Source organism: Peromyscus eremicus, chromosome 22, assembly GCF_949786415.1.
Source record: "Peromyscus eremicus chromosome 22, PerEre_H2_v1, whole genome shotgun sequence".
Classification (NCBI taxonomy): domain Eukaryota; kingdom Metazoa; phylum Chordata; class Mammalia; order Rodentia; family Cricetidae; genus Peromyscus; species Peromyscus eremicus.
The window spans coordinates 36,412,381-36,439,854 of NC_081437.1; the positions used below are offsets into that span (position 1 = coordinate 36,412,381).

Sequence of the window (27,474 nt, forward strand, 5' to 3'; positions counted from 1 at the left end):
CAGAAAGTCTCAGACAGTGGCTACGAAATACTGATTACAAGTTCTATGTAATGACGTAATGTCAACAGCTAGACATTCGGATGCTTGGGCTACAAATGACATCAGGAACTGGACAGGTGGTGGCAGGAACCTCCCAGGGCTGGCTGCCAAGCTGGTCTTTATGGAACAAAGGTTGAAAATGGGCTGGGAGCACGATACTCGGTCATTTGCCAGCTAGCACTCTCCTGTAGCTTCCATCTGCAAGTTGTCTCTAGACAGGCACTCCATGACTGCCTATGTCTCCTGCTACTTTACACAACCACTCAGAACCTACCTTCCTAGACCAGATGTCAGCCAATTACAAAACTTTTTAAATAAAGTTTTATTAGAACACAGCCGTACCACTCGCTTATGCCTTATCTGCAGACCCCTTTTCCATTAGGAAGGCCAAGCCGGCTGCTCACAGAACTAGAGAGGCTGTCTAGCTGACAAAGCCTGAAGTGTTCACTATCTGACACGTCACAGGGAAAGCCTGCCAGCTCTAACCCACACCTAATGTTCGTGAGTTTGTGATCCTTACGTCTTGGGACATGCTTATAAAGGAAGTCTAAATCCTGCAAGTTCGTCTGTCTGTCTGTCTGTTTAGTGTATGTGTGGAGGTCAGAGGACACCCTGTAGGAGGTCCCCTACTTCCACCTTGCTGCCTCCAGGGACTGAACTAGGATCATCAGGCTTGGTGGCAAGCGCCTTTACCCACTGAGCCGTCTCAATGCCCTTGGTTTTTTGTTGTTGTTTTTTTAAACTGCAAAATATGATGCACTTAAGACACATAAAATAAAAAATGAAATCCTAAAATTTAAAAACAATCTTGAGGTGTTGATATACTGCTCACGAACCTAGAAAGTGATCCTATTCCCAGGCTAGGGTGCAGTTTTGCTAAGCTAAAAACAAGTGGTCAGGTCAGAAGAGAAAGTTATGTTTGTTTATTTTATCATTAACAAGGATAATAAAGTCCTTTGTCCACTTAACTTACCCCTAAACTGTCAGCTATATGCACAGTTTTACGAACAGATGGCCCAGCGATCTACCTTAATCCCCATCTCTCCCTGAGATTCCATCCCGCTACACCACAGAAGGGAGCCAGGGAAGGAAAAAGTACCAACACCAGGAGCCAAGGAGGCGAAACCCAGAGTCCCACATCGAATCACCACAGAGAAAGTTCCCTACCCAAGGTAAAGCCACAGGTGGCAGAGCCAGAGGAGGGCCAAAGCGGGCCAAAGTCACCTCGGATTTGTCAGGACCAACGCACCAGAAGGAGAAGTGACCACAGAGGCTGAAAATTCAAAAGTCAAATAAAAAGACAACTATTACCCAGAAACACTGTCAAACACATAGTCCTCTGAATTCATGCCCGGCATCCGAAGACTGAGGTCCGAGGGGAAGAAAACCTGAAATATCAATGGAGTGAGCCACGACCATTTAACTATCATCATGGTTACTAATGACCAAGAAGAAAACCTGAAATATCAATGGAGTGAGCCACGACCATTTAACTATCATCATGGTTACTAATGACCAAGGTCCAGTATGGCTACAGTGTATGGCATACGGTAACCCACAACCCTTTTGAGGCTCATTTCAAAATAAGAATTTTAAATCTATAAAAGCAATTTAAATTAAGATAAGTCATAAAAATAAATATCAGTTTGGTGGTATGTCTTGCATCTTTAATCCCAGCATTTGGGAGGCAAAGGCAGGTGGATCTATGAGGCCATCCTGGTCTACAGAGAGAGTTCCAGGACAGTTAGAGCTATACAGACAAATCCTGTTCTGAAAAACCAATACATATATAAATAATACAAAGTCAATATCTAATTTTATCCACCACTCATGTGAATAACTACACACGCGCGCACACACACACACACACACACACACACACACACATACACACTTCACAAAGTGCCTGTGATCCACTCTTCCCTGTCCCTTATCTTTCCCACACATCAAATGTTCAGAGTCTAGAATCTACAGCCAAAATACAAGGGCCAGGAGTCAAGTGTGCACCAGGGCTGGGCAAGTCGACTACCCTTTCCTGGAAAGTGTCAGTTTCTACTCCTAAAAGATCCTCAGGGGCAGTAAGACCCGCCTCCAACACCCTAAGTGCCCATCTTCTCCCCAAGTGAGGTCTGCGTGATCAGACCCTTCCAATGCTCTGGAACTCATAGAGTGTCCTGATGACTACCTCCAACCCTGGATTACGCCATGAAACAAGCAGCACCCAGCGAAGACGCAACAGAGCTGCCACACGAGGCTGGCTTTGGGAGCTTTCTCGGGTCTAGGACGAAAGCTGAAGAAACACTATGAGAATGCACTTGTGGTCGGAAGATTATACACAGGCTTCCTTTCTCTCTCCCCAGCAAACCTCTTAGCGGAAACCATAATTGTTAACTCAGCTGCTGGTAAGATTACCCATGTGCCCTTGATGATAATTTTTGGATTTGTCGGTTTAGCTTACAAATTATACCTACGGGCCTTTCTCTTAAAAAAAAAAAAAATCTTTTTATTCATGATCCACTCATTCCGGGCTAAGTTTCAAGCTTACATAACCAGGAAAAGGTGGAACCCAATACTTAGACAAACACGCTGCCGTCTTAGGAAGATGTTTTTGTCTTTCGTACCTCCTGAACACCCTCCTTGAAGGTCTCTGAGAAGGTGGAGTCTGGAGTCCTCCGCTGAGCGTTGGGAGGCTGAGTGCCCGAGCTGAACTGGTCAGTGCTGAGGCTCCGGTCGAACACCACCACGCGCTCGGCGGCGGCGGCGGGCTCAGGGTGGTACACCGATGGGGGGATGCCCACAGCGAAGCCGTGCGGCTGGATTTCGGTCTTGATGGAGTGGGTAGGCATGGTTGCTATGGAGACAGTGACTGTTGTATCAGGAGCTGTCAGGTGGCCTCTCTTATCAGCGCCCAGCTGGTTGCCGTGGGGGAGGACAATGTTGAAGGGCATGTTCTTCAGCACTTGCACCCTGTTTTCGCCAGCAGAAATGAGGGGCTGCTCCGTCACATTTGGCATGCTGGTTCTTCGAGAAAGGAGAAAGGCCGTTATGTTTTCAACCTTGGTGCTGATACAGGGCTTTGATGATTTGAAAGGAGCAGGTGCTGGGGCTCCAACCAGGGCTTCGTGGACACTGAGCACACGCTCCAGGTAACCCGTCACTCTGATGGTCTGGGCTTCCCACAGCAGTTATGCACGGGACAGACGCCAACTAAACAGGAGCTGGAGGAAGGGCCCACTCCCGGTGAAGACCCCACAGCCGTCAGTCAAGCAAAACCCACAGCAAGAGCACATTCACTCTGAAGGGACCCAGAGCGCTCCTCCATACGTGCTAGTCCCAGTGATCCTAACGTAGACCTTCGTATTTATCATAAACCTGACGCTGTGAGTGCACAGATTCCAGAGTGAGACCACTGGGTTCAAACTGTGCCTCAGCTGGAGCAAGCTATTTTGTCTCTCAGGACTCCCATTCTCATCTGTGAGACGTAAAAACAATGTGTCCTAGCTTGCGTCTCTGTGATAAAACACTATGACCAAACACAGCCTGGGGGAGGAAAGGCCTGCACATCACAGTCCATCATCAAGGGACGCCATGGCTGAAACTCAAGGGGACCACAGAACTGCTTACCCACTTGCTCCCGCTGCCTTCCTTATATAACGCAGGTCCACCTGCCTGGGGATGGCACCGCCCACAGTGGGCTGGGCCTTCAGACATCAATCAGCAACCAAGAAAATGCCCCATAGACAGGCCCACGGGCCAATCTGCTGGGAGCAATCCCTCAGTTGAGGTTCCCTCTGCCCAGGTAGGTTTGTCTAGGTTTGTGTTGAGTTGACAAAAACTAGCCAGCATGGTGGAGGTCTGTCCTCTCACAGGGGTGCTGAGTACGGAGTTCAGGGAACAACACCCGCACACACACACAGATGCTCACAAGTAAGCACTGCCAAGCATCACTCTCTAAGACCGATGCCATCTGGCTTTCCCAAGGAAAAGTTATTATCATACTTTATCAGTAGATATTTTATACAAAATTAATCATGGCTTAATTTTGGTATTAAGGTAATGTGAATGTTCAGTTTTAAAAATAATCATTTTTGAATATGTGTGTATATGTGTATGTATGTGTGTGTACATGTACATGTGTATATGTACATATGTGTGTATATGCGTATACACCTCTGTGTGTGTTCATGTACGTGTATATGTGTATGTGTATGTACACCTCTGTGTGCATGTATAGGTGTATGGGTGTGTGTGTGTGTGTGTGTGTGTGTGCGCGCGTGTGTGTGTGTGATATGTAGGTGGCAGCCTGCTGAGGTCAGAAGTCAACTCTATGGAGCGTTCTCTCCTTCCACCTTTCTTCCCTGGTTCCTAGGACAGAACTCAAGCTGGCAGGCCCTTTACCCTGAGCTGTCACTCTAGCCCCAATGTGGAGTTGTTCACTGGTTTGCCTCGCCTTTTTCTCCGGTACCGGGGACAGAACCGGAGTCCTGCTGTATGTGCTTGCCGAGTGTTCTTCCACCAAGCTTCCCCGGTCCATGAGTGTATTTTTAAAGCCTTCTGAAACCTTAGAAACTGAAAACGTCAAGGAACAAAACCAAGGCGATTTTACACATCTCTGAACTGTAAACTCACTCCTGAGGATGGATCCTAAAGAAAATATCAGGAAGCTGAGGCAGGAGGATTGAAAGCTGCAGGCCAACCCAGACAACTTGAGACCCAGTCTCAAAATAAAAGTTTTTACTGTGTCTTTGTCACAGTAAAAGACTCGACATGGCTGTGAAATTAAGTGCATTCTGAGTTCACTTCTAGACACTCAGCAAAAGTATATCAAATAAAACATGAATTAATGCTAGCGTTAAGGAAGAGCGAAGAACAGCTTCAACGTTAGAGCTGTTAAGGCTGGCAGTGAATATATGCTGCCTTCTACCATTTCTCTTTTTACTGAGCTCGAAAAGATTCATAATAAAGAGTAAAAAATAAAATCTATAAATAAGCTGCTCTCCAAAAAAATATGTTTTAAATAGCAATATGGAAAATATTTATGAAACAAATTATAAGTAATAAATGCCCACTTCCAAAAACTGTCTGCACATGTAACCACAGCCACAGTAAAGAAACAATTGTCAGGAGCGTGGAATATGAACCACTACTCATTCCTTAAATCAGCTTCTGTCCCCTTCCCCTGCAAGATGGGATCTGGCTACCATGGCCCAGGCTGGCCTTGAACTCCTGCTTCAGACTACCTAGGATTACAGGTATATGCTACCATGCCCAGCTGTTTTATTTTTTATTACTACTAAAACAAGGGTCGATTTAAAAGCTGTTTTTAGGGCTAGCAAAATGGTTCAGTGGGTAAAGGTGCTTGCCACAAAGTCTAATGACTTGAGTTCGACACCCGGAAGCCACAGATGGCAAGAGGGGACTTCTCTTAAGCTACCTTCTGACTGACACATGTGCACCTTGGTACACACAGACACGTGTGTGTGCACGCAAATAAATAAGTGTAACATGTATCTTTTAAAAACGTTTCATGGCCATACGGCTGAGTTGTAATGAATCTACCAAAGTTTTAACCCAAAATGCCTTCAGGAGGAGTTTGGATGTCAATTCACTGAGTTTTACTCAGACGACTATTCCTGAGTCACTGGTATGTAACTTTTCTTTCTGGTTGATTGTTTCATTTTGCTTCATTCTGTTTCTTTTTGCAGATGTGGGGACTGAACCCAGGACCTTGCCCATGCCAGGCAAGTGTGCCACCACAGAGCTGCATGCCAAGCCTTGCTTTGTCTGAAGCAGGTTCTCCCAAGATCCAGGCTAGCTAGAGCTCCTGAGCCTCCTGCTTCTGCAGCCCACATGCTGGGACTACAGGTATGCGCCACCACAGCCAGGCGGTTGTTTAGACCCTTCCCCGTCTCATCCCCCTGTGGAGGGTCTCAACACAGATGAACAAACACTTCAGGTTTTAAAAACTCCCTCTGGAAGAGGAGAGGATGCTAATGTTTTCTAGGAAAGGGAACGCTGCCTAAATAAACAGTAACTTCTCAGAGTAACGGAGGCAAGTCCACAACAGGCTCGAACTCTGAGAGGATGGGTCACTCCACCACCTCTTCCCCCAGAACCTTCGGGTTTTACCTGGTGGAACCGCCCCACCTCTTGATGTACACCTGCGTATACCGGCTGCCCCACTTACCGTTTGCTGTGCTCTGGATCCTGGTGCTCCCCCTCTGGCTTGGCTGCGGATGCCCGGCGCTCTCTGGGAACCTAAAGAATGAACACCAATGAAAGGAATTTGGTCCTTATGCAGGGGAGAAGCCTTCACCTGAAGGAACAACCTTTTATTTCCTGGCGGGCTCCCTTCTTCACTCAACTCCTGATTGTCTGCTGAGCACCAATCTGCTCCAAAGGAGCTGCTAGCCTGGTTACCACGGCAAGAGGTGACAAGCAACTGCTGAACAGACTTGGGGCGCCACAAACGCAGTCTGTCACGTAAGGATTTCCTTCTTCTTTAAACATTTTAAAACACGTGTTTTATTTTATGTGTATGAATGTTTTGCCTATACCTGTGTCCATGCATCAAGTGAGTGAATGGTGCCCATGGTCAAAAGAGGGCACCAGATGCCCTGGAACTGGAGTTAGAGATAGCTGTGAGCCACCACGTGGGTGCTGGGAACCGAACCCAGGTCCTCTGGCAGAGCAGCCAGTGCTCTTAACCACTGAGCCATCTCTCTAGTCCTGTTCTACTCCTTTTATAACTCTTCTTTTCTTTGCCCCAAAGCCGAAAAGCAGACAAAGGACACTGGGCACACTGTGACATGAACCCACCTGAGATATGGCCCAAAGAGGTACACAAATGTTGTTGATTCGCGGGTGAGATATGTGAGATATTTGCGGTGCAATAATTCTTTCATATTTCACCATTAATGACAAAACAAGGGGCCTGCGAGAGGGCTCCGTGGTTAAGAGTGAGCAGCGCCCTTGCACGGGAGTTCGGGTTCCAGCACTCGCATCAGGCAGTTCACAGCCACCCCATAACTCCAGCCTCAGGGGATCCAACTCCCCCTTCTGGCCTCTGTGGGCACCCGCACTCATTTGCAGACACCCCACACACACACATTCCCCGTACACACACACACACACACACACACACACACACACACACACACACACGACATGAAACTAAGTGTTGTCTGATTGATTAGCAATCCGTTTTTAAAGCATTGCTAGTTATTAAGTATATATAACAGCGGATGCTCACAATCAAGAAAATCAAATGGCCCTTCCTGAGCGTCTGCCATTGGTCGAGCCTAGGAGACAGCAGACACGGGCCACTCCCCAGCACCAGAGAGGACAGTCTGCGGCAGGAACGGAATACATCCCAGTTCCTGGGTCTGAGAGTCAAAGTGTCACACGGGCTGTCCAGTGTGACACAGGTCATCAGCGAGTGGCAGCTGAATTACTGGGACTCCGTTAAGAACCATGAGGTAGACTAGTACAAAAACCCACACACAGTACACATGATAGTGAAGGCTAATTCAGCGATCTAGAAGCAGACAGGATAAACGTATTCTGATCTCAGAGCTGTCAAAAAACTGCATTTCCCCAACCAATCCTAAGGCTGTGATAGCGGTCACAGAACAGCCCTGACCACCAGGCAGGGGAGATACAGGTCAGTCGGCAACAACCCCTCTCCACCGCACCAGGAACCAAGTTTGTTCAAATCTTCAAACTGGGGCAGACGTGGCGACTACCTTCTTTAATGGCAGCGTCTCCGTCAGCTAGGGCCACAGCCGCTGTTTAAAAACGCCCTTTGATTCTGTGATCGTGGATGCTCGGCTTTGAACCACAGAAAGCCCGAGTGCTCATTAAACTATTTATAGTCACTACAGAGGCAGCCGGCCGGACACTCAGCAAATGACTGTTTTATAGGCTGCTGAATCAGGTACGTCTGAGAACGCACGCCATCGGGCTGTAAGGAGCCCGCAACCCACCTTGTAGTAGTCATAGAGCAGGCCCAGGGCAGCCGCACTGTCTTCGTCCCCATTGATGCTCATCATCGCTTTGGTGGCTGCAGTGAGGGGGTTTTCCAGGAAAGACTTCCAGGCCTCATCCTCGCTGGTATAGGAGCGCCGCTGTGGATAGAGGGCTTCATTCTGAAGAACCAGCACCGGCCTTTTGCTTCGGAGGAAGAAATTCAAAGTTAAATCCACATTTCCCATAGCAAGACGGCTTACAAAAGCTGTTTAAAACACAGAAAACAAAACTGAGCCGACAGTTCTTTGACATCCCTATAAAACAGGACACACAGCCCTGTGCCAGACGGTAATTACAAGTAAGAGGCGGCTCAGTGGCCTCCCGGCATGGACAAGGTACTAGGTTCCATCTCCTGCTTTATACGAATTAAATACCAACACCTTTCGAAGGCCCGCCCGCGGAAAACTCAATAAAGTAAACGAAGTGGTGTCCACGCTCCTCTTAAAGGTATTTTTGGAATAAATAAAAACATTCAGAAAACTCAGGTTTGATTTACAAAACGCTTTTTCTAAAGGCATGTTTTAAATCGCCTCGTGGCCTATGAGCTACATCAATGACCCTAAGAAGTCAAACGAAGACTCGCTCAGAAGGCACAGCAGACCCAAGGACCCCCGTCAGAGACACTGAGAAGATGTCAAAACCCATACTACCCCCAAGAGGACACAGGGCCGTTCACATATCAGCGGCACACACAGGCACACGCAAGGAATGGGTACTTTTCAGACACACTCAGGCAGGGAGGGCTTGTCAAGGTACTACACACACTTCCCCCTTCCCCCTGCCGAAGCCGATGACTTAAAACAACTCCTTCCGAGAAACAGGGCCAGGAAGAAGGGCCCAAAAGCAAAAGGGACATTTCACTTAATCCTTCAGGGTAGATGAGAAAGTTAGAAGACTCTACTGTTACTAGAAGGAGGAGCCTGGAACGTAGCCAAAGGGGACTATAAATCAATAAAGAAGCATAATTTTCTGGCATGGGAGTGAACTGCTTATCTTTGAGATAAACGCAACCTACAACAAAGGAAGCCATGGAAGGGAAATCAGCCTTTTTAGAAAATAGTGAACAAAACTGATTTCAAACATGTTTACATGGACCCCGGGAAGATGGCTCAGGCACTTGCTCCTCAGTCTGACGGCTTGAAGTTATATCCCCGGGACCGACAGAGTGGAAGGAAAGAACAGAGTCCTACAAGTTGTCGTCGGCCTTTCAAACACACACACACACACCCCATGCAAATTAATTAATCCACTAAAACCCTCCTCAGCTGATGACATGCTTCAGCTGGGGAAGGAACCCAAGTGAAATCTCCAAGACCCACAAGGCCAAAGGAAAGAGAGGACTTGCCAAAAATTGTCCTCTGACCTCCAAGTGTGTGAATGTGTGTGTGCGCGGGTGTGTGTGTGTGTGTGTGTGTGTGTGTGTGTAGCACACACGCAAACTCATACAATACCATAAATAAACTGTGAAAAAGAAAATCTTTACTAGGCTTTAGGATTTGATGGCATAGCTCAGGTGTTGGGCATGTGATTTCTCTCCTCAGGGTCCAGGGCTTCCTGGGATTAATCCCCCAGTGCTCCCTTCCCCCCAAATAAATAAAATCTTTATTAGTTTTTCACATCAGGCAAGAACTATTTCACATTAACAGTGCAGTTTGTGGGAAAATTCCGGAAAATCAATGGTGACTTTAGTGACGCTTTATAGGAGATTTAATTTAAATGATTCAAGCAAACATTACTGATTCCAAAAACTGGAAATGTCAACAGTCTCAACAACTGTTCAGCTGGTACTATTTAGTAAGTCAACAGAAGGGAGAAGGTGGAACATTGACTTTAGCGAGACGAAGCGGTCCTCTTTGTGTGTGCGAAGGGGAAAGAATGGAGGTGTCTGGAACTCCTCTGGATGATGGCTGTCCTGACAGGCAGAACGAGGCTCAGTTCTCATTGCAACACACCAGTGAAATATGTAAATGGCCTAGAGGTGACCCTACCTTTTCTAAAAGTGAGTCTACAAAGTCTGATTATCTTTTCAAGTAATCAACAAAGGTTAGGGCTTGGCAGTCACCCAAATCCTTCAAAAACAGAGATTTAGGAAAAAAGAAAGAGAGAGAAAGAAAGGAAGAAAGAGGAAAAAAGGAGGACATCTTTGAAAAGGGAAGAAAAAAATCCAACAATTCTGTCTGCCCTCAGAGTCCATGTCTTTCACTTGTGCCTACGAAGATGATTCTAAGGGCTTATGTCTGGAGGCAGGCTTATTATTTTGAAATTTAAAAACAGAGAAGACTTATCTCCACAAATCTCAAGTTTTAACCAAAGAAAGAAAAATACACAAAATGGCATTCCCCAAGCCTTTGGGTCCTGAGTCCAATGGTGGTACGGTACCCTGGTGAGATACCCTGGCGAGATTCCCCGGTCTATGGCTGAGCTATTATTAATAGCCTAATAGCTACTTCCAGAAGATTCTGACAGCACTTGGCTCGTTCAACAGTCGTAATGCTAGTTTTTCAAGCTTTGCTTCTTCTACCATCCCATCCTACATTGGTACAAGCATCAAAAAATAAATATTTTCCAAGTGGCTTTCTGTCTGCAATCACCCTGAAGGCATTTTATATTTCCAAAGTATGCCTCGAGCCAAGAGGTTGGCGCTGGGGACTTTTGCCTTGTCGACAAATAGAGAAATAAGCAGAGTGGCAATTGCAGTTCACTTCTTCATGACCAGCAAGCTGTTGTTCCGGCCCTGAAGGTTCATGGGTGTTTTCAAATGAGCCTCGGACCTTCAAGAGAGCCCAGCACTCACACAACTTTTTTTTTTTTTTTTTTACAAGACAAGATTATTCTGTTGCTGATTCTACACACAGCTAAAACCTCCTTCAGAAAACAGGCACAAGAAAAATCCTTCACAAGTAACTACGAAGCCAATTCTCTGCTCCAGATTTACTGAGCTGAAATAGCCGGGCTCCGACTTTCAGGACATCTTTATAAACTTAGAAAAGTTGCGAGTAAAACCGAGAACGCTCCGGGACCCCCTCGTCCTGCCAGCGTCCGATCACATCTTAACACCACCCCTGTACATTTCTCGCTCGCTTCTGAAACCCCAAACTCCCGAGAAAAGCCAATCCCGATCCAAAAGAATTCTCTAAGTTTATCACCCTGCTTGCAGTTTCTTCCTCTTGCTACTCCCGACCAGGAGAAACAGTCTTCTGTAATTACCATCGGTGATGCAAGGGCCCGAGAACACCCACAGCCGTTTTCTCACACAGCAGCCGCAGCGAAGAAAACGCGCGGGCAGCGGACGCTTCCACCTTCCCCTAGATCTCTCCTCGCTCCCGCAGCAGCTCGCTCGGCAGGTGACAGCACGCTGCCCGGGGTCCACCCGTCCCCACCGAGCCATGCACGGGTGACGGGGCCCGGGAGCCCTCCGACGGCGAGCCGAGGGCCGGCTGCCCCCCTGCTCGCCCCGCCCCGCCCGGCCTCGAGGCCCCTCGCTCGGGAGCCCGCGCCGTCGCGGCGGCAGGTGCGGTGGCCCCCGGGGCCCTGGCCGGACTCGCGCCCGCGCCTCACTCACTTGTCGTACTCCTGTGTCATCGCGCTCGCTCGCTCGCTCGCTCGCCGCAGCCGGGCCGCAGAACTGGACTTTCGGGTTGGGACAGTACACCCGATCCGGGGGGGAGGAGGCGGCGGCGGGCGGCGCGCGGCGGCAGGCGGTGGGTCCGGAGCGGCGGCCCCGACGGGTTGGGTTCGCTTTTCTCGCTCTGAGCCGGCTCGGCGCGGGCAGCGCGCACTGGGCGCTGGGCTCGGCCTCCCATTGGCTGGCGACGCGCCGGCCCGGGGCGGGGCTTCGGGGGCCGGGGGGCGGGGCCCTCCGTCTGATTGGTGGTATGGCGGGGCTGGGGGGGCGGAGTCTGAAGGGCCGGGCGGGTAGGGCGGGGGCCACGCGGTGCGCGGCGGCGCTGGGTGAGCTTGCGCGCCGCTGGCCCCGGTGGCGCCGGCTCGGAGTGGCGCCGGCGCCGCGAGGCTTCGGCGCGCACCCGCGTGGGCGCGTCTCACCTTCCAGTTCTCGCTCGCGGTCACTTCCCCCGGCTCCATGGCCTTTCCCCTGGGAGAGAGCTTGGGAAGGTTCCGTTCTGTCTTTGCAGCTGTGCAGGTTTGGTCGCGTCCACTCTGTGACAGTCGCCATCTGCACAGCCCCAGAATAGCCCGTTTTCCTCCGGCCAGCGGTCCCTTTTATTGAGCGCCTACCTCGTATCAGGGGCATTGGGCCACAGTAAACCTTCTTCCCAAGCTCCAGAGGAGCTCCAGCCTCCCCGGGAGCATCTCTAACTTGCCTCTGCATCCGCTCCGACCTCCCCTTGGGCTTCCTCATCCTCAGCTCCTAGCTGCCTGTGCGCTCTCTCTGGCCAGCTCCAGGTTGGTTTCCACCCTCTTCCTCCTCTACTCTCTCCTCTGATGGAGCCTTTTCTACAGGTCTGCTTCTTTAACCTTGGCCTGAGGCCTGTTACAATTCAGACAGGGTCCTAGACACCGAGGACAGGGCAGAGAGAGAGAGAGCACACAAATTTCCCTGCTTTCTAGAGCATCCTGATTTAGGAAGTAACGCTGATTCCTTTGGTGTGCTGAGAGGTGGCAAGCTCTGCAGGCATGTGGGGAGAGCTTAAAGATGACGGTGGTGAGAGGTACTCCCATAGGGGTGAGGGCACAGCCATGGACTGGGATAGCGGGATATCAGCTGTCCACTGAAGAGCTGGGAGAGCAGAGACCGGTTACTAGAGAGTAACTGGACACAGGCGGAAACTGTAGAGCCCCGCAGGCTTCGGTAAGGTCTAAAAGGAGGAAGCTTTGTGGAGGGCTTGGGGTAGGGCCTAGACACACCTCATTCGTGTTTTAAAATAATCTGGCTGCTGAATTCTGAATGAATATCAAAAATACTAGTGAAAGATAAATAGTAGCCGGGAGTGTGGCCCTGGGGTCACGGAACAGTGAGAAGTGTTTGAATTCTAGATACATTCCTATTCACAGAACTAACAGGATTTCCTGAGAACCGAAGAGCAAGTTAAAGAGTCTCATGGATAGATGGTGTGTCTACAACCCCAGGGCTCAGAAAGCAGGAGGCTTTCAAGTCTCAGGCCAGTCCCAGAGTGAGACTCACCACAAACACCAAAAAAAAAAAAAAAAAAAAAAAAAAAAAAAAAAAAGAGCTAAGAGTGACCAGAGGTTTTGCAGCTGAGCAACTGGGTAGAATGACTTGTCCCCTGAGATGGTGAGGGGCAGCAACCATAGACATTCAGGGGTGGGCCAGGATCCTGTTTAGGATGTGTTAAGTTTAAAGTCCAGTTTTCATCAGAGTAGATGTGTCATGTAGATGGATTCTAGACCGGGAGTCCAGGAGGAAAATCTGGACCGAAATTTGACCTCTGGGCATATCATCCTGAGGGTGGAATTCAAAGCCTTGAAATGGCTGAACCTCCAGGGCATGTAGGAGGAAATAGGATGCAATGGACCCTGGGTCCTGAAGCCTGCACCGTGGAAGGCTTGGCGGGAGAAGGAGAGGAGACGGCAGGCAGGCTGAGCTTTGAGGAAAGTGGGGGCCAGTGGAAGATGCTGAGCCAAGAAGGAAGGTGTGCTCTTGCTGAGGACCGAGCACCTAAGGTCACCCATGCCTTCGTCCGTGTTAGCCACCCCTCTGTTCTCCACCCTGTCTTCTCACATCTCTGAGGCCCAAGGGCCCCAGTCAGTAACCATAGGTATTTCCAGCCTCTGTACCCAGCCCTGGTGCAACACTGGGGCCCTAGCGCCTATTCTTTCTTTACTTGATAGTTGTATACTTAAGAAAATCACACACACACACATATGCACACACGCACATGCACACAGACGTCTCCATACTCTTGCCAGAGTGTCCCTTCATAAAGCTTAATCCCATGTTACTCCCAGTAAAGCCCACCCTTCCCAAGTCAGCTGCTACTCTGGAGATTAGCAGACTCCAATTCACTCAAAGACTCACGTGTACCTCTGTTCCCTTATCCAGACTTCCTGAGCCTTGGCCCAGTGAGCTATCTCGTGTGACCCCTCCTGTGTGAGCCATCCCGTGTGACCCCTCCTGTGTCACCCACAGTGCCTCCAGCATACTTCCAACGTTTATCATGCCCTGTGCAAGATTCTTAAGTGAGCTCTTGCAGAGAGGACACTGTTCTGTCATTGTTGGGTTTCCAGCACTGGCATGTACATGGAAATGTCCTAGAGGTGGTTATTAAAAGGCACAGTTCTCTGTAGGCACCTAAGGCCCCAGGTTCTGGCCCCTCCTGGCCTACCTGAGGACACCGAGGAGCGTTGGTCCACTGGGTCCACTGTCTGTCCCAAATAAACGGCAACAGTGAACACGTGTTAAGCTAAAACCTCAGAAACAGAGCAGGAAGGCCCACTGGTATTAGAGCACAGATGTCGTGATACAAACATATGATCTTAGGTGTGATGGTGCGCAGTTGTAATGCCAGCAATCAGGAGGTAGAGGCAGTCATTCTCATCTGTATAGTGAATCTGAGGCCAGCCTGGGCTACATGAGACCCTGTAACAAAACAAAAAACTGAAAAAAAAAAAAACTCTCTTTTATTAGTAAACCTCAAGACTATTCCATTTATTGCTAACACATTCTGAAGTTCAAATCCACATCTGTGAGCTGTTAGCATTATGTCTTTATTTTTACTTAAATTTTTTTTACACTTATTTACTTAGTGTAGGGGGGAATTTGGGGGTGTATGAGCCAGAGCACGTGTGTGGAGGTGAAAGGACAATTTGTGGGAGTTGGTTCTCTTCTCTTATCATGTAGGTTCCAGGGATCGAACTCAGGTCATCAGGTTTGGTGACAAGCTCCCATACCCACCAAACCATCTCAAAGGCCCTTAATTATACTTTAATAAATTATTTTAAATTATAAAATAATAACTACTCATGGTTCAAGATAAAGAAACTAGTAAGGAAAGGGAAGAAAGACATTTTTTAAGCCCCTCCCTCCACCGTCCCCACTTCCCTGAGAGAACTAAACACTTGTAACTGTTTTTGTGTATGTTTCCAGATTTTTCTATGTAAACGAAGGCATATAGGATTCGTCCAGGGACGAGTTACCACTTCTTACATTTCCCACAATTCTCGTTCGGACACTGGAATCTACTTCTTTGCGCGGATATACGATAGGGGCTAGTGCTCAGCAATCCGTTTTCCCTTAGCTTATAAGAATCACAAACATGCACAGTAAACATCCTCCCAAGTACATGTTTGCATACTAGGGCCAGGTATAGTCACAGAATAGATTCCTAGGATTGGAGTTTGGGGTGGCAGGGTGGGGGGGATATGCACACTTGCCTTTTAAAATGAACATTTTTACTATTGTACATGTGTGCACATGATGTATATATGTGGGCCTGTTTGTGTGCCAAGGGGCATGTATGGCAGTCGGAGGACAACATGGAATTAGTTCTCCCCTCCCACCTTTATGTGAGTTCCAGGGATGAAACTCAGGTTCACAGGCCTGTTCTATAAACATCTTCACCCATTGACCTAACTCTCACCGGCCCACAGACGTTTTTCCAAAAGGCTGTGCTACTCAAACTGGCCAAAGCCATGACCATGCCAACACCAGACATTGTCAGAGATTGCTATGAAAAAAATATATCTTACTGTTTTGAACTGCACTTTTAAAGTTACGAGCAGAGCTTATCTTTTTGGAAGGGCTTCTTAAACTTAAGAATGGGAATTGGGTGGTGGTGGCACATACTTTTAATTCCAGCACTCGGGAGGCAGAGGCAGGCAGATCTCTTTGAGTTCGAGGCCAGCCTGGTCTACAGAGGAGATTCAGGACAGGCTCCAAAACTACACAGAGAAACCTTGTCTCGAAAACACAAAACAAAACAAAAGAATGAGGTAGTACTGCTGGTTTCTGCTTTGTTTTTCTGAGATAGAATCTGATTATATGGCCCCAACTGATCTCAAACTTCTGGGCTCAAATAATCCTTCTCCCGCAGGCTTCTGAGTAGCTGTGTCCAGGCATGTAGGACGCACCCAGCTGCAGTCTAATTTTGTTTCTTTGTTACTATCACTTTAATTTGGGGGATGTGTTTGTAGTTGTTTTTTAGACCAAGTCTCACTATGTACCCCATGCTAACCTCAAACCTATGATCCTCCTGTCATAGTCTCCCAAGAGCTACGGTTACAGAAATGTCACACATGCCCAGTCAATGGCACTGTTTTAAAAAGATTGTATCCTAAGTGATGGTGACTCACTGGACCTCCCTCCCAGTGCAGATCCTGTGGTAGCTAGCATTGGACTCTGAAACAATGTGTCAGGGTTGGATGCACATTAAAAGGGTCATAGCATAGATGCTCATGCTGGCTAGTGAGGTGCACAGTTGGACAGGTCGTGTGTGTGTGTGTGTGTGTGTGTGTGTGTGTGTGTGTCCCACTCCTATGTCCCAGGACTCTAAGGACAGTTTCTGTGATCACAATCAGCCTGGACATTGCAGTTCCTTCCCAATCTGGCCCCCAACACGTTTCCTAATTGACACTCCAGTTAAAAGCTTCCAACACGATGTACCCTTATTACGGTGTCCCCCGGACACTGTGATTCACATGTGCTGAATTTTAGCCCCTTTCCCTGACTCTGTTTAAACCAGCCTGCTGTGCCACTAGAATTGCCCCTGTTACAGGACACCCCTCAGGCTGCTCTGCATTCTCACTCACTAATTCCAGTTCCACATGACTTTTTGAGCTCAGGATTCAAATTCTAGGTTTTTACCTGGAGTAGCCATGCCCCTGACAGTACTCAGTTTCCATTTGGGAAGTGAGGGAGTAGTTTTGAGTGCTGTGGAGTTAACTAAGTGATGTATTTCAGGACTTCTCCACAGTGCGGGGAGGTATGAGAGGGTGTATGACAGAAAACAGAGGGGAAATCTGGAGAATGAAGAATGAAGAGAGCTAGCCAGAGGGGACAGGAGAGGAGGAGCAGGAATTGAAGTAAGGTCGAATGACACATACGGATGAAAGCGTCAGCGTGAGACCCATTAGTGTGTGTGCTAGCTCTAAAAATTAAAGACACAGCTAAACTTATACAAATCTCCCCCCGCCCCCACAAAAGGCCAGGAGTGGTGGCACACAACTTTAATCCCAGCATCTGGGAGGCAGAGGCAGGAGGATCTCTGTGAGTTCAAACCAGCATGGTCTACAGACTGAGTTCCAGGAGAGCCAGGGCTGTTACACAGAGAAACCCTGTCTGGAAAAAAAAAAAAAAAAAAAATGAATCCCACATCACCTGGTCCATGGCCATTTAAGGATGTCTTCTATCCTCTCTAAAGATCGTGAGGGGCTAGAGTATATTGCAACACTTGGTCAGAACGTGGCGGAACTGGCATTTAGCCCCCAGTGTTCTCTCTGCCTCTCAATGACAGAAATATTCTAAGAGCAGGAGCCTGTTCTGTTCATCCTCAGGCACACCGTCGACTCCCTGCCTCCCGTGACTTTAGGCTGACGACAAGGCTGCTATGCAAAGGATGTCTCAAGTGGCTCAATGATAATGGCAGAGTCTCTGTGCCAGATCTCCAACCACCCCACCCAGCTCGCCGCCTCAGACCTTTGCCAGCCTGAGATGAAAGACTTTGCACTCTGGAGAGCAGGGTGTGGGCGGCAAGGGAGGCTGACTCTCCCCACTGCCTCCAGCCCTGAGATGTCGGAAGCTGTTTAACCTTTGCGTCCACCGTGGGCAATCAGATCATAATCACTGTTATTAGTAAAGTCTTTGGCTAATTTTAAAGAAAAATGTCACAAATTGGGAATAGTGGGGCATACCTGTAATCCCATCACTTCCAAAGGCGGAGGCAGGAGGCTTAAAAAGTCAACACTAGTCTGAGCTGCCCAGTAAGACCCTCTCAAATAAAAAGAAAAGTGAGATGTCCCATAGATTTCCAGGTATGTAACAGGAGCTTAATGAATGCTAAACTTACAACCTCCTCACTTTTTCCTTATCCTCACATACGCTGTTTAAAGGATAAAAACTTTACCTCCTTTAAAAAAAAAAAAACTGTCAAGCATATTAGCATGAGTGGTCCTTGTTATTCAGGATGGTAATGACATTGGTCTTCCTTGGGGAGTATCAAGTGTCCAGCATAATCAGACACACCCCACAGCCTCTGGTCCTTGAAGCTCTGTGAGGTAGTTTGAGGTCATCTCTCACAGATGGAGAAGTTGCTGTAGAGAGATAATTAGTTCCAGAGTCTCAAAGCTGGTAAGTATGGAATGTGCGCTTCGGCGTCTTGAACCCCATACTTTGTAATAGGTTTTGATGTTTCTGCCCGAGATTCCGAGATTAACCCATGGCCCAATGTAGAGAAGTCCGGACACATTGAACACGGCAGAGGTGTAGCTGGCACTTTCTAGTGACAGTATGTGGCTTTGGAGACGGAGTTTGGTGGTAGCCTAAGCAGATTCTCAAATCCTGAGATCCACGGGCTCTCAGGAGCGTATCCATTCTTGTCATCCACACGCTCTGCTTTCAACTGTGACAGTTGTCATGAACACATTTGCTGAAAGTTTGTCCCCTTCCCCCAGCCTGTCTGCCAACTGCCAGGTCTAGTAATCCCTGATGAGTCTTGTCAGGTACCTGGGACTCGATCCAGACTCCAGTCACCAAGAAGTCAGCTGTGCTCCCGTTTGTGAATGGAGGCCGAAGCGGCTCAGTGGGATGGGGCGGCACCCGCTTGCTGGCAACTGGAAGAACCAGGATACCTCACATTCTTTTCCCGTGGCTTCACTGTCAATTGATCGCTCCGGCAAGGGCTCGGCAGTTGCAACATAGCTACCAGAAAGCCCTAGGCTCAGAAGCCCAGGCCTTCACCTCGAGAAAGCCCTCTCACCTGTGACTAACAGTGCAGAGGTGTAGCGATCGGATTCGCTGCCACTTGAAGGAAACACCCAGGCGGGGTCTGAGAGGCTAGACCATGCTTGCTGGCTCACAAGGCCACATCTGCTCCTTGAAGGAGTGGTCCTAGTGGTAACTAGTGGTAAGAGATCTTTGATACAAAATAAATACCTATTTAAAATTGTTGGAGCATCACATCCATCGTAGTGAAGGGGAGACAACCTTGCTTTGTACCTGGGGAACAAGCAAGGGTCGAACCACATGCTCAAAGTTCAAGCCTCACTGCCCCGGATCTTACAGTGATTTCCCTACACTGACACATATTTTTGCTCTATATTTTGTATGTCCTTTCTCAACCACAAAACCACCAAGTCCAGTGTCTGGAATGTTGAGTGACTCTGTAGTGCTAATTGGAATAAAAACTACAGGCTGGAGAAAGAGAGAAAATCAAGGGCATTTTTGCAATAAGCGTTAGCAAGGAGACGCAGGAGCCAGTTAAGGGAATTTTGTGACAGCTCTCCAGGAGCAGATAGTGCTTGGTCTGAACAAAGGGTGAGCATGTGTGGCGCTGCTGCTTTGGAACAGGGAGGTCGCATAGCAATGTGCAGCTTAGATACCCTTCAACCCTATTTTTAAAAACTTTTAAATTATGTGATCATTTTAGGTGTACTGATGTTTTGCATGTATGTCTGTGTACCACTAGTGTGTCTGGTGGCAACAGAGGCTAGAAGAGGGTGTCAGATCCCCTAGAACGTTGTGAGCTGCCATGTGGGTGGTAGTAATTGAACCCCGGTCCTCTGGAAGAGCAGCCGGTGCTCTTAGTCCCTGAACCATCTCTCCAGCCCCTCCTTTAACTCTCTTGAGAGCTCCTCCAAGCAGTATATAGCTTCTTCATCTTTGCTCTGCTCTGAGCTATGGTGGGGTTAGCAGATGGTTCTGCAGCATGAAACCAGCAGACGGCCAGGCAATGAGTGAATGGGATGTGTGCACATGTGTGCACGTGTGCAAGAGCGAGAGCGAGGGGCGGGGGAAGAGAGAGAGAGAGAGAGAGAGAGAGAGAGAGAGAGAGAGAGAGAGAGAGAGAGCGCGAGCCAAAGCGTGCGCTGTCTGTTTCTGAGAATGGAACCCAGGGTCTTACACCGGATCTCTGCCACGTTTAGCATCCCCAGCCAGGTGAGTGAGGGTGTAGTAAGCTGAGCACACTTACAGACGGCATAATGAAAATGCTGACGGGATGGCCAGCAGTTGGCAAAGGACTGTGGTCCCAGCTACTCAGGAGGCACGAGTTCAAGGCTAACCCGGAGTTCAAGGCCAGCCTGGGCAAGGTAGGAAACCCTTTTTGAGATAGAAAGAAAACAGAGAGCTAGAGCTACAGCTCGGGGCTAGGGCTCTTGCCTGAGATGCTCACTTGCACCACCAGCGTGACCAGCAGAGATGGGAGACTATGGTCCTGAAGTTCTGGGGCGATGCACGGTGAACAGCGAGAACCATGGAGAGTCCGTTTGTACTTAGATGTGTGCTGTGTCCTCAGTGCCTGTCTTTGAATGCTGCCTGCATGCTTAGGGATTCCACTTCTTATACAAGGTCTTAAGTTTCTTAACCCGAAGTCTCCTGGGCCCTCAGGGCCATGGGGACGACATGCTGAGCTGACTGACCTACCTGGCTTGTGGCACTGGACCCAGGTGTGCACAGCTGACCCCACCCCAACTCTCCAGTTGCTCTCTAGGGAACTACCACTTCACAAATGCCATTTACTCACTGACCGTGGTGTGTGCGCTGGGAACAGGGAACTCTCCCTGGGGAACTGAGCTGGGGAAGGCTGGCTGGAGATGGCATCTAAGCAGGGTTCTCAGGGCAGAGAAGTTCTTCCGAGAAGAGAGAGGACATTCCTGACAGCCATGCCAGGCCCGGCAAGAGCCTGGGGGAATGAGATGTCATGGCTTGTCTGAGCCGAGGGGGCATGTGAGCCAGGAGATGTGAAGTAGTACAGGAGCCATGGTCCAGTGACAAGGCACTGGGCCTCTAGACAGCAAGGAGCCATCAAAGGCCTTCGAGCCCCAGAGTGCTAGTAAATCTATTTTTGGAAAATTACTGGCTGAGGAATGATAAATGCCTGGAGAGAAGGGAGGTTTTGCAATCCCCCCAGAAGAGAGGCAAGAGTGTGTGAGCTGGGCAGTGACCCCGTGGGGCTCTGTCAGGGCTGGATGCAGATCGGTGCCACAGGCAGGGAGGGGGAGAGATTCATAGCTGGTGTGAGTGAGAGGCAGGGAACACCTCTGAGGGAGATCAGGTTTGGGGTGACGATGGGGTCTAAGGATTTCTTTTGATTGAGGGCAATGTTCTCATCCATACCACCCCCAGTTGAGAAAGGCAGCCCTGTGAGTGGATGTAGCCCAGGAACTCTAGAGCCAAGCCAGGATGCCTGGGATCAGATCTTGATTCTCTGGCTTTCTGTTTGACCCTGAGCAATCCATGAACTTGGTGTCTCAATATTCCTACTCGTAAAATATGGAGAGCCTTGTTACAGTAGTTAAGGGGCGGAGTATAAAATAATGGGGAGCCATTCACGGCAGGGAAGAGGCTGAGGAGTCTCAGGAGCGGGGCCTTGGAACGCTAGGCAGGAGACGGCTATTTGATGGTAATGAAAACAATGCCCAGTTCCTTCTCTAAGAACTCAAAGTGACTCAAAACCAGTCCTCAGAAGGCACAAATGAGTCTGTTCAGTGCCCAGTGCCCTGGAGTGACCGATGCAGTGAGGAGCAGTTAGCGATGTCCCCTCTGAGTCATTCCACGGTTGGAGCATCCACCAACAACAGAGTTCTCCAAGGAGCCACAGCAACGACCCTGGACCAGAGGACCCAGGCGAGCCAACTATGTTAAATGTGCCAAGTAGGATGCCCTGTAGGTGCTGAGCACTTGGAAGAGAGGAGTATCCAGGTGCCAGAGAAGGGTCAGGGAGTAAAGTCAGGGAGGAGGGGACAGGGTGAGGCCCCAGGGAGAAGGTGCCCAGCTGCAGGTCCTGGGAAGGCAGAGACGTAAGGAGCACGTGCAGGCAGTGGGCATCCCGTCCACTCTGTCCTTCCTGCTGGGTGACTCTGGGATACGTCTTACCTGGGCCCCCTTCCTCTGATGCAGGACTGCCTTGTGCAAAGCATGGCAGCTAGACACGGGGACAGTTAAAAAACCACGCCACCAAAGGAAAACCGACCCAGCTTTGGAGGAGAGGAGTTGGCTGTGCTGAGCACGGAGGGAGAGAACACAGTGATCCGACAGGCAGGGGCCTTTCCAGAGGATTTTCCTTCGGGTGTGGATTTCCAAGAGGAGGAAACGAAACAAATTCCATCTTTTTATGCTTTAGCCTTGGGGTTAGTTTTCCTCCTAAGACATTCCTCCATCTGTCCCTCCCTCCCTTCCATCCTCCCTCCCTCCCTTCCTCCCCCTGGGGTGTATAGACAGGCAGCCAGTGACCCCTGGGGATCCACCTGTCTAGGCTCCCACCCAGCACCAGAGTGACAACTGAATGCTGTCGAGCTAGGCTGTTCTACCTGGGTGCTGGGGATCTGAACCCGGTCCTCAGGCTTGTGCAGCAGGCACCTCCACCTCAAAGCCACAGTCCCAGCCCAATCCTGGGCGTTTTTAAAATTAAGAAACTATCCTTTCCACTTGAGGTAAAATTTAATCACTTAATGCAATTAACGTGAACAACCACGGCGACAAAAGGTCATTATATTTAAGTGGTAGTTTGACTTTGAAAGGGGTACTCCCTTGGGAGCACTCACAAGCCACCCAGCTCCCCGAAAAGATTCGGAAGGCATGCACTGGTTGTTCCAAAAGGAAATGATTGTCCCGGAGAGCAAAAGGCCGGGTGAGCCAACATGAGGGGCTCTTCATGTACTGAGTCTTCTTGGCCATGCGTGTTAGCAGCTCAGCCTGGCACGTGCGTGTTAGCAATTGTACACACACTAAGAGCTCCTTGAGTGCATTTCACGAAGAGACTGAGCTGTGTGAATCTACTTGGCTTTCAGGAACTCAGAGAGACCAGGTGGTGGTGGCACATGCCTTTAATCTCAGCGTTCGGGAGGCAGAGGCAGACGGATCTCTGTGAGTTCAAGGCTAACTTGGTCTACAGAGCAAGATCCAGAACAGCTAGGGCTACACTGAGAAACCTTGTTTAGACAAAACAAACAAACAAACAAAACAAAAAAACAACAAAACACCCCAGAGGCATTTTAAGTTAAAAACAACAATAAAACCCCTCACCAGCCACACACTTAAGATAAAAATCTCTACTCTTAACTATCTGTAGCATTCAAACACCTCATGCAACTTTCACAGCAGCCATGCTTGGAAATTCTGTTCCCAGTCTTCTGGGTGCAGTGCCCCTCCCCAGTATCTTTCTGTGTGTGCCAGTGAATGAGGCTGGGCTGTGGGGATAAGAATTACAGGCACTCTACAGTCGAACTCACCATTTGCTGGCCGCCAGGTGTCAGGTCCTGGGCTCTCCCCTTCATTCCAAGGTCAATGGCAGGCAGGCTTGCTGAGGCCCCCAAAACCACTCTTTGAGGGGACGAGGCACTTTACCCACTGGAAACCAGCACTGCAGTCCCAGAGTAATGCCTACTGCTCCTGTGCATGGGAGCCAGAGCCGCAGGGAGGTACGCCTTTGAAATGCAATGCCCAGTCTCAGCCTACCAAAGAACACACGTATTTCAGAGGGGGTTCACTAAGAATAGCCAGCAGTGTGTGGGCATTCTGCAGAGGAAGTGTCCAAGTTGTACCAGTGCGCATGGTCATGTTTGTGTACTAAAAAATGGTAACCAGGTCAAAATCCACTGGTACGATTAAAATGCAGTGGGCTGCATTGGCTTTGAAAACCTTTACATTTCGGAGACTGCCATGTGCTGCTCCAGACCTTGAGCCACTGTGCCTCAGGGTCAGTGCACTTGACTGCCAGGCCTAGCCGGGTCAGGGCATCCACCGTTAGTGCCGCCTGGCCATCTTGGATCTAACTCCTTACTGATTAGGTCAGAGCTGAGGACTGCCACAGTCCCATCGATGGAAGCCGGATCCATTACTAAAACATGATAAGATCTCAAAAAAAATCCAAGACCATACAAAAGAAGACTCCAGAATGTCCCTCTTGAACAGAGAGCAAAGATTTATCAACAGAATTTTAGCATATCAGCTATGCCTCAATCCCAGCTGGCTTAGGAGGCCGAGACAGGAGAATTGAGTCAAGGCTATCAAATGTTGTCTCAAACAAATCTAAAAACACTTAATATACAAAACAGAGGACAGATCAAGGCCAAGCGAGAGGTATCCCAGGAATGCAAGGTTGATCCAACATCTGGAATTCCGTCAGTGTAAACAACTACATTAGCTGACCAAAATGAGACGACCGGATCACCCCAGAGATGCCAAAAAACATCTGTTTAAAAAGGACAGGCTTCATTACTGATTTCCAAACCAGCAAACAGAAAAAGGATTTCCTCAGGCTTCCGCTTATATTTCCCCAAAGGTTCCCGTGATGAACTTGAGATAGAATTCTTCTCCTGGCCTTGAATGGCATGCCCACCTCGTGGGTCCCAACATCTCTCGCACTCTCGCCCATCTGTCACCCGACACCCCCAGGAGCTGGCCGCTCTTGAGTCTGTCAGCCGCTGTTCTGGGTCCCTCTGTGATGAATGAGGTGACACAGCCTGTTCCCTCTGCTGTTCTTCATGCAAGTTGTTCTCTGTTCCAGTGTCGCCTCTCTGGAAGGTCCCTCAACTGTGCTCTGTAGAGTACTCCTTCTTATCACTCGCCAGTCCCCCCACTTGTTCCTGCTTGGTTTCATTCCCGTACGACAGACTACTATCCGCTCACTGCATCAGATGAGCCTTAAAGCAGCCGCTTGTACAATGCTGTGCCCCTGGTGCCCAGCTCGTGACCAGAACACGGCAGTTCTCAGCGTTTGCTGCAAAATAACTTTCAACGGTCTGGCCGCGTGTCACACCTCTTTAAAACACCTGCCGGTCTACTGTGTGGAGAAGAGCATTTCATCCGTATTTCTTCCCTGTGAGTGAGGGGGGGCATCATGTCTTTTCAGCGCGGCCTTTGAATTTCCCTAGTCCTTTACCTGCTGCTCTGCCAGCACCATTGCTACATTAAATGCTGTTCCTCTGCCCGGTGTACGCTCAGATACGTCACCCCAGTTTGCTGTTTGTCATGGTGATGCTGCTCATCTTTTCTTTAGGCTTCCGGGTTTGAGATAGGCTCAGGTCTTCCCCAATCCCAGGAATTGAAGCATCCATACTGTTTTCTTAGAATCCTTACACATATGAGGAAGTGAATGCTTATGTTGTCTAGATCTTTGATCTGTATGGGATTCACTTTACAAAGAGTAAGGAATAATCTAATGTAAGAAGTAAAATCAAAGCCAATCACATTCGTGCAGACTTATAATCCCTGATTCAAAATGGAAATGCACTGAGGCCAGCCTGGGCTACAATAGTGAGTTCCAGGCTAGCCTGAGCTGCACATTGAGTTCTAGATCTGCCCTACATAGCTAGTGTTCTCATCTTAGAAAAAGAAAGTTGAGCTTTAAAATCCAATGAATACAAGTGTTCGGGGGTCATTTACATAATGTTTTAATTTTCTGAAAAAAGCTTTTATGAAAAAAATTCAAAGTTCATCTATTTTACAATGCATATAAAGACACATGTCAATATGTATGTGTGTACAATAGTGTATTTCCCACAATTCCCTGGAACGTGGCACTAAGATCCGACGCTATCCTATAGCGCACCCTTCCAAGCAAGCACCTGTATGGTTCTCAGTGTCTTCTTACTTTCTTGGGTCTTGATCTCTTTTTTAATTCATTGTACTTTTTTTCAAAAAGTTTCTTTTCAATTAAGCTCACTTCTTCATGGAGAACAGAGGTCTTTACTCTTAGTAAGAACGAGAAGATGCTTAGTATAAACTGGTAACTCAGAGAAAAATTTGATTCTTCATAGGTTGTCACATGTTTGCAGTAGCTAGAATGGGAAGGAAAAAAAGGTAAATTATCTTTAAATAGTAATTCAGAAACTCTGGCATCCATCCACTAATCACCTCCCAAATCCCTTTGCCAGTAGATATGGTTAAAACAGTATTTAGGATTGTATTTAGGAGGAAAGCTTGGAAAATTTGCTGAGGCTCCTTAATTATAGAAAGAGAAAACTCTTCACAGTGTCCATGATTGCTAAGCTGGAGACGGGAGGGGGCTCGCTGTAACAATCTTGATTTCTGAAAGGTTTGTCTAGCCTGTAGTCATGTTTAGAGACAAGTAAACACACATCCCTTGGCCATCATTCTGAGCAGTGTGACCCATGTGTATGTGTGCCCTAAACTCCTGAGGGGTTTTTGTTTGTTTTTTAAGGAATGAGAAACCGACAATCACCACTTTACTAAACCAGCACTAACTACACTCTGTGTCCATCCTTACATCCACAGTAAGTGTCACCCACATCCTCATTGAGGAAACTTCTCTTTGCAGTAGATGGGGGCCAGTCCAGACAATCACAACCAATCAAATTGCAGAGGTGCGGAGCCCAGTCCTAATGGACACATCTACAAAGCGCTCCTGCCCCTCAGGCTCAGGGCGCACAGCAGAGGAGGGGCGGGGAGACTGTAAGACGGAAGACCAGGAGTTTGCTATGAGGTGTGTCTCCTAACGTCAGAAGCTACACCCACAAAGTCTCACAAACATGACGGCCTAAACTCAAGCTGAACAAGGACAACAGACATGCCAAAGTGGATGGGGAGGAGAGGAGCCCATGAGGCCTCGACACCAAGAACGACAGACAACTAAGGAACGCTGAGAACAGGAGAAACAGTCTTCCCCAGCGAAGGGCACACCCATCGGTTATCCAACAGCCAACGGTCAGCCTGAAAACGCACCTATAAGGAACACTCTAACGACTGAGCAGGGTGTGTTTATGTATTATACACACACACACACACACACACACACACACACACACACATACATGTATGTAACAATGAAAGAAGGGCAAGGCAGTGAATCTGAAAGACAGCAAGGAGGGGTTTTGGACAGGTCTGGAAGGAAGAAGGGGAGGTAGGAAATGGCACGAGTATATAAGAACCTCAAAGAAGAAGGGAACACTCTTCAGGCAGAGCTGGAGATCTCATCACGCCTCAAGTTTCTGGAGTTTTGAAAACATGCGTACCTTTTGCAGAATCTCTGGGTACTGAGCCAATACAGCGAGTTCTTGGTTATCAAGGACTGGCCTTTCTTTATCAGGAGTCCCTGGAGGCCATGGCCATGGAAACAAGGGTGATCAGTGCCCTCCTCAGTCCAGTTGAACTGAAAACTGGAAAGGCCCTTCTTTTCCACCACAGGCATGGAACCAACCAGGGCACTAAACTGCTTTTGAAGATTCTTCACCATTTCTGCAGATGGAAGGCAGAAGCAAACGTCAATTCACAAGAAAGCCTGGAGTTCGTAAGAATGGACTTGTGTTGGTTTC

General features: G+C 48.6%; 2 protein-coding genes across 5 annotated transcripts in view; both read right to left on the reverse strand.

The window, feature by feature from the left end:
• Grhl1 (grainyhead like transcription factor 1) overlaps positions 1-11,801 on the reverse strand; it is a 45,107-nt gene extending 33,306 nt beyond the window's left edge. The window contains exons 1-5 of one of the 2 annotated variants that reach the window (XM_059248283.1): positions 11,630-11,801; positions 8,025-8,211; positions 6,227-6,297; positions 2,661-3,060; positions 1,351-1,427 (exon numbers count right to left, since the gene is read on the reverse strand). In XM_059248283.1, the coding sequence (XP_059104266.1) occupies positions 1,351-1,427; positions 2,661-3,060; positions 6,227-6,297; positions 8,025-8,211; positions 11,630-11,649 (755 nt within the window). In that variant the 5' untranslated portion in view covers positions 11,650-11,801. Of the gene's footprint in view, positions 1-1,350; positions 1,428-2,660; positions 3,061-6,226; positions 6,298-8,024; positions 8,212-11,274; positions 11,516-11,629 lie in introns of those variants that run through there. The other variant, XM_059248284.1, reaches the window with a different exon arrangement.
• A 13,776-nt stretch (positions 11,802-25,577) lies between these two features.
• Positions 25,578-27,474, reverse strand: part of Taf1b (TATA-box binding protein associated factor, RNA polymerase I subunit B) — a 65,205-nt gene continuing 63,308 nt past the window's right edge. For all 3 annotated transcript variants that reach the window (XM_059248229.1, XM_059248228.1, XM_059248230.1), the window contains 2 exons: positions 27,175-27,397; positions 25,578-25,980 (listed from right to left, as the gene is read on the reverse strand). In XM_059248229.1, coding sequence (XP_059104212.1) covers positions 25,779-25,980; positions 27,175-27,397 — 425 coding nt within the window. In that variant the 3' untranslated portion in view covers positions 25,578-25,778. The remainder of the gene's footprint in view (positions 25,981-27,174; positions 27,398-27,474) is intronic.